This window comes from Salvia hispanica, chromosome 6 (assembly GCF_029641045.1).
Source record: "Salvia hispanica isolate PSC_SH4W2 chromosome 6, Shi_PSC_v1, whole genome shotgun sequence".
NCBI lineage: Eukaryota > Viridiplantae > Streptophyta > Magnoliopsida > Lamiales > Lamiaceae > Salvia > Salvia hispanica.
Window position 1 is genome coordinate 45,200,647 of NC_142697.1, and position 6,894 is coordinate 45,207,540.

At 39.4% G+C, this 6,894-nt stretch overlaps 1 protein-coding gene across 3 annotated transcripts; it reads left to right on the top strand.

Moving 5' to 3' along the window:
- The first annotated feature begins 458 nt into the window (after positions 1 to 458).
- On the top strand, positions 459 to 5,458 carry LOC125204795 (inactive protein kinase SELMODRAFT_444075-like). Of its 3 annotated transcripts, none has more exons than XM_048103530.2 (11): positions 459 to 585; positions 994 to 1,405; positions 1,801 to 1,975; positions 2,690 to 2,844; positions 2,934 to 3,028; positions 3,100 to 4,106; positions 4,298 to 4,458; positions 4,549 to 4,625; positions 4,708 to 4,855; positions 4,927 to 5,073; positions 5,156 to 5,458. In XM_048103530.2, exons 3-11 carry the CDS (start codon positions 1,801 to 1,803, stop codon positions 5,288 to 5,290), a joined length of 2,100 nt encoding a protein of 699 aa, XP_047959487.2. In that variant the 5' UTR covers positions 459 to 585; positions 994 to 1,405; the 3' UTR covers positions 5,291 to 5,458. The 3 variants fall into 3 exon arrangements, with proteins under 3 accessions (XP_047959487.2, XP_047959488.2, XP_088917970.1); XM_048103531.2 differs by lacking the exon at positions 459 to 585 and adding an exon at positions 695 to 774; XM_089061844.1 differs by lacking the exon at positions 459 to 585 and having other exon boundaries at positions 923 to 1,405.
- Positions 5,459 to 6,894: the final 1,436 nt, after the last annotated feature.

A 6,894-nucleotide genomic window follows, 5' to 3' on the forward strand; every position in this document is an offset into this window, starting at 1 on the left:
CTCCCAAATTTTAACACAGTTTATCATTTCGGTCTGTCCCCGAAAATTTGACACACTTCATTTTTACTATTTTTGTGATGGACCATATTCTATTAACTCATTAATACTCACGTTTTATTACAAAACTAATACTTTAAAAGTAGGATCCACATCCCATCAACTTTTTCAACTCACTTTCCATTACATTTCTTAAAACACGTGTCGAGTCAAAGTTTGTCAAAATTTGAGGGACGGAGGTAGTAGAAAACTATTTAAAGTTAATTGAGCAACAATACTTTATAATTGAAAATTTTTATGCTTTGGAAAATCAAAAATATCTATTAAAAAAAAAAAGTAGTCATAATTTCAAAAAAATTGAGGTGAGAGAAAAAAAGGTCAAAACAGTAGTTCAAACGCAAAAACCAGGGCAATCTCGACAGCCCAAAAACCTCGACGGCGACATTGTCTGGAGCAGTAAATATCACCCCAGAGAGAGAGAGAATTGGAGCACCTCTCTCTATCTACATCCGCACAGATTTTGCAAGCATCGTCTCTTTATGCATTGTATTTTTTCTGTGTAGACATTTACCTGTCGCTGTTACAAATGTAAGTCCATCATTGCTCTTTCCCCACCACCCCACCCCTTTACACTAAATGAGGACTTAAGTCATTTTTTTCAAGAATCATCACAGTGCCATAAAAATCCAATCTTTTTCAATTTTGTTATCTGGGATTTCATTTACATCACTTGGGATTTGAGTTGGTGAGGTTGTTCAACCTGAATGCTCATCTCATGTAACATCCCTTTTTCTCTCTCTCGTGAAATCGTTATCCATGTTGTGATGTTTAGTTGCTTTGATGTGAAAGAAGGAGAAACAATCATGATGGTTGAAAAAACAACAATGTTAAAACTGTTTTCCCATTTTCTAATATTTCTATTTGCTTTTTGTGTTGAATAGTGTGTGTTGTGTGTTTTTTCTTGGATTTGCTGAATGGGTTTGTGGGATTTTGCAGGAAGGGATTTGTGCTTTCGGTGATTGATTGAGAAGTCTTATCTTAGCACAGAAACTCAACTCTCATGTCACTTCAGCTGAATTTTTCTTAATGAGTAGTGAAAAGGGAGGGGTGAAATTTCTCGAGTTGTTATAGAAATCTGAGCATTCTGGCATTCCAATAATTAAGGTTGGAGGAGAAAAGGTGCTGTCTTGGTTTGAATCTTTCTGTGCCAAATTTCAAGATTTAGGCCAAAATTTGACCTGTCTTGATTTGAAAGGAGGGTATGTTTGTAGTGTGGAGGTGAAAAAAGAGAAGTGGTTGTATTTGCTGTGTCGTTTATGGTGTAGCCAGAGATCAATCATGTGCCAAACAGTGGAGTCTTCAGCTTGAAAAGAACTCTCCCTGCAGATCCATTCACATAGCTGTCTTGGTACCACTTCTGGAAACTGCATGTTACATTCACTCTCTGGTTAAAACCCAAAATGTTTTAATGTATCCTTGCTTTGACTGAAAAAGAAAAGAAATTAAAATCAGCTTATGTATATAAGTATGTTGGTTGATTCTTGGTTGAAAAGGGCTTCTTTTTTCTTGGGGGGTGGTAGAGAACAGTGAGCAAGTCAGCTGTAGATGCATGAGTTTCATCACAGCTTTTAGTGGTGGTGGGGCAGAGAGGGCCTAATAATGCACCTAATGTTTCTTGCTGTTACTTTCATTTGTAGACAAACATTCATATAATGCTTCAAGCTGTGGCTGCCTCTTGAGAGAGACAGAAGAAACTTTTTGTTTAGGAGGGGAATAATATATTTTTTTTTATATGTTGTGAAGATGAGTAGAGAGTTGAAGAAAGGGGAAAAGGGTTCTGCCATGGCTGAGAAGGTTGTGGTGGCTGTGAAGGCAGCTAGAGAGATTCCCAAGACTGCTCTGGTTTGGGCTCTGACTCATGTTGTTCAGCCTGGGGATTGCATCACTCTTCTTGTGGTCATATCTTCACACAGTTCTGGTAATAATTTCTCACATTGGTTTCATTTCTTTTCCTTTTTCACATGGAATCTTAAATTCTTTTCTTTTCTTTGCCTTACTTCATGTTTGAGCTGCAACAATGTGTAAAGCTTTAACCTTTTTGTTAACCGTCAATGATTTTGCAGTTTCAGAGTGTTTTTGATCCTTATAATGTTGAATGAAAATCTTGGTTTGTGTATTATGATTATAGCACCTTGCCAGTTAACCGTTTTAGGGGCGTAAAGGTGGGACTTGTAATTCAATCCGAAAACTCGAGCTTGATGCTATAGCATTTATTCTTCATACATGTGATGTTTCTACAGTTATGCTGGTTTCTGTCTATTGTTTGGTTTATTTATGTCTGTCTTGCTTCCGAGTCCACATGGTAGGGACTTCGATGAACCGGGCTCCTCCACATTTCTTCTGTACTTGTTCACACTTAATTGAAATGATTTTACACAACTTGTGTAGTAAGTCCTTTCCATCCCCGTCCGCTCCCTAAACCTTCCAAAATTTCCTCCACATTAGAGTCGCGTGTCAGGGTGTCGTAGCTGGCCCAATTTAATGTCGGTTGAAGTTTTTTTACTGTAGATTTTCATCTCAGCTGCTGTCCTGGCTTCACGGAGGATTGTGTTGTGTTTCATCATTATTTCCGTGTTTCTCGTGTAAATTTTTCTTGTTTTATATGGCATCTCATTCGACCCTCATTGATCAGGTAGGAAGCTATGGGGCTTTCCGAGATTCGCTGGAGATTGTGCAAGTGGTCACAGGAGATCAAACTCTGGTACAAATGCAGAGCTGAACTCTGATATTACAGACTATTGCTCTCAAATGATTCTTCAGCTTCATGATGTTTATGATCCAAATAAAGTAAGTAGATTGTGAATTCACAAGTTTTACTATTGCTACTTTTGCATCGAAACAGCGATGAACACGGCTTTATCTGATAAAAATCACAGATCAATGTGAAGATAAAGCTCGTCTCTGGGACGCCATGTGGAGCAGTCGCTGCAGAGGCGAAGAAAAACCACGCGAATTGGGTCGTTTTGGACAAGTAATTTTCACCATCATCCATCTCTATTAAGCTCATTAACTGTGGTTTTAGAACATGTTTATATCTTGCAGACATCTGAAAAACGAGGAAAAGCGTTGCATGGAGGAACTGCAATGCAACATTGTTGTCATGAAGCGTTCGCAGCCAAAGGTTCTGCGGCTGAATTTAGTCGGGGCAGCTAGAAAGGAGCCAGAAGCAGTCAGCTCGGACGATAACAAATCTTCTGAGAAGCAAGAGATCAGAAAGGATTGCCTGAATCCCACTCGTGGACCTCTCGTTACCCCTTCGAGTAGCCCTGAGACGTTCACCGCCACTGAAGCTGGCACGTCGTCAGTCTCAAGCTCTGACCCCGGAACTTCGCCTTTCTTCATTGCTGACGCGAAGGAGTGCCTTAAGAAAGAGAAGCTGCTCGTTACTAAACAAGAACGACGAGAGATCGATGAGTCCAGTTCGGATTCTGAAAGTGAGACTCTCTCTTCAACTTCAAGTTTGAGGTTTCAGCCGTGGATGGCTGATATCGTCAGTTCGCGCTGTCAGTCTATGGATCATCTCGGGGAAAGTGCTCGTATGCAGAATCCCGCCACCAAAGCTCTACTTGGTAAGCTGTGTAAGCACGACGATGAGGCTGGCTATCGATCCCCAAGCTACCTGTCTAGTCTTGATTTCAGTGGCAGTTTGAGAGAAGCTATCTCGTTTTCGAGATCAGCTCCACTCGGGCCTCCACCTTTGTGTTCCATATGCCAACACAAGACGCCCGTGTTTGGGAAGCCTCCGAGGTGGTTCACTTATGCAGAACTGGAGCATGCAACGGGAGGGTTTTCGCAAGCGAACTTTTTGGCTGAGGGCGGTTATGGATCTGTCCATAGAGGAGTCCTCCCCGATGGCCAGACCATCGCTGTCAAGCAGCACAAGCTGGCAAGCTCTCAAGGCGATCAAGAGTTCTGCTCGGAAGTTGAGGTGCTGAGCTGCGCTCAGCATCGGAATGTTGTTATGTTGATTGGCTTCTGCATTGAGGACGGGAGAAGATTGTTGGTGTATGAATACATCTGCAACGGATCCCTTGATTCTCATCTTTACGGTATGCTTTCGCCTTCTACATAGGGAAGTTCTACTTATCTGCAATGCGAGTAGTTCAATTGAGAACTATTTTAAAATGAGAACTTGAGTTCCAACTGATATGTTCTGATTTTAAGATAGTTCTCAACTGAACCACTCTGTATCTGCTATTGATATATAACATTTGTATATGTATGCATTGGAAACTTAAAGGACGCCATCAAAAGACGCTAGCTTGGAATGCTCGGCAGAAGGTGGCAGTCGGAGCAGCTCGTGGGTTGCGGTATCTTCACGAGGAATGCAGAGTTGGTTGCATCGTGCACCGAGACATGCGGCCCAATAACATCCTCCTTACTCATGATTTTGAACCATTGGTACTATCTCTTAATCTTAACTTCTATTCCACCTCTCTCTCTATTATATATGTGATCTTTCTTGATGATAGTCTATTCTTGCCTGTGTAGGTGGGAGACTTCGGCCTAGCTAGATGGCAACCCGATGGGGAGACAGGTGTCGAAACCAGAGTAATCGGAACATTCGGGTAAATCACTCATCTTATGCTTTAAGGTTCAAGAACGGTTCAAGAACTATAAAACATTGAGATAATGCTATGCTTCATGAAGGTACTTGGCACCCGAGTATGCACAGAGTGGACAGATCACGGAAAAAGCCGACGTCTACTCATTTGGTGTCGTGTTGGTAGAGCTGGTCACCGGCCGGAAGGCAGTCGACCTCAACAGACCCAAAGGCCAACAGTGCCTCACGGAATGGGTAAGACACACTTCGCTTTCTATACCAAATCGTATGCCAAGTGTTTCGAGACTGACCCTAACAAATTACAGGCGCGGCCGTTGCTGGAAGCGTACGCTGTCGATGAGTTGGTGGATCCGAGGCTGGGAAGCTACGCAGAGGGTGAGGTGTACTGTATGCTGCACGCTGCGTCGCTGTGCATACGACGGGACCCTCAAGAAAGGCCCCGCATGTCTCAGGTAAGAAGGCAGCGATTACATCTTGAGATATTGCTTGCTTTTTACAAACAATAAGACCTATGTACATGTCTTGGTGAAATAGGTGCTTCGAATACTGGAAGGCGACGGGATGGATTCGGGTCAGCTGATGACACCGGGGTCGGAGGTGGGGAGCCGGAGCGGGAGGATGGCGAATGATTTGTCCGGGCGATTTAGCTCGAATCTATCTCTCAACTAGAGATAGAGGGCCTTATGTATGCATCAAGAAGTTGTTTTAAACTGATGCTGTCAAGATTTTTGCCTCGTGTATAGCAATGGTAGTGTAAAGTTTATGTTTTCATTATTGAGAAACGGATACCCTATTGCTTGGTTAGTAGTAATATATACATATGTTGGTTTGACACAATCTTCATCTAGAATCAAGTTACACATCTATCTTCAATTAATCCTGCAATTATTTAGATTGATTAAAGTCTAAGCCCAAATTGTTTGGGCTTTGGCTATGCATAGAGTTTCTTTGGGTAACGGCACTATTATTGTTTAAATTTTCAATTTGAAAAAAACTGTCTTTCTCACTGAAAAATAAACATTTAATAGATTGTTACTCAAATTTTGAAAGAAATGATGACACAAATAAAAAAGAAATGATGACACAAATCAAAATTGACCCAATATTCATAATCTTATGGACAATAATCCATTTATGAATATGCTTAGAATTTCATGCGATACGAGTATAAAGTTTGATAACTTTTTCACTTATTATTCCATCTTTTTTAGATTCACATGCTTTTATATGATTGTAACCATTAATTAGCATCGTAACGGGAGATTATAATTTTCTTTATTCTTTGAAATAAGAGCTAATTAGTACTCATAAACTCGGTTTCCGAGCCTAACATGGTTTGTGCTTCTTTTGATGATCAATCATTTTATTTATCTACCCACAAAATATTTTATTGATATCATAGCAATAAACTAATTTTATTGTTAAATTAACTAGTTTTGATAACTGTCACGCTTTATTTTTTGCTATGAAACACATACAAGCTACAAATAGAGTAATAACATATCGAAGAAGCCATAATCATGAGAAAAGAATGTGATCAAATGAAAACTCTTAATATTATACAAATTCAAAATTATGATTTGGACCATTGAAAAATATCAACAGATCATAAAAAAGTATTAATAAGAAAAATGTCAACAAATTTCAATGGTAATCAATGATCGATGTTGTGTTGATATTGTGTTGATACTGTGTTGACATTAATATCTTGAAATTTTAAACTATATTGATATTATATTGAAATTGTATCAAAGCAATGCTGAAAAGTTTTAAGTTTATACATCATGTCCCTCTTTAGAAAATTGTTAACTATAATAGTATTTCTAAGATAAATTTGTAGTACTATTAATTTTACGATTTTTAAATGTGCCCACTTAAACACGTAACAATTTATAAGCTACACGACAATAATACATTCATGCCGACTCTCCATATTAATTTTAATTAAAAATATTAACATTGTTTACGAATTAATCACAACATCAATAAAAGCACCAATCAATGGTTGCTGCATCTTTTCAAAATATCTCAAAAATTATCCGAGTAAAGAGTCACACTTTTCTATTTCGATCCGTTCCAAATTAAAAGTCACACTCCATTTTTACAATAAACCGCGAGTAGATCCCATTTTATTATAAAACCAATATAAAAAATAGGTCCCACGTTTTACTAACTTTACATTTCTTAAAACCCGTGCCCGGTCAAAGTGTGTCCGTGCCCAGTCAAAGTGTGACTCCTAGCCGGGACCGGAGGGAGTAGAACGCAAAATTCCA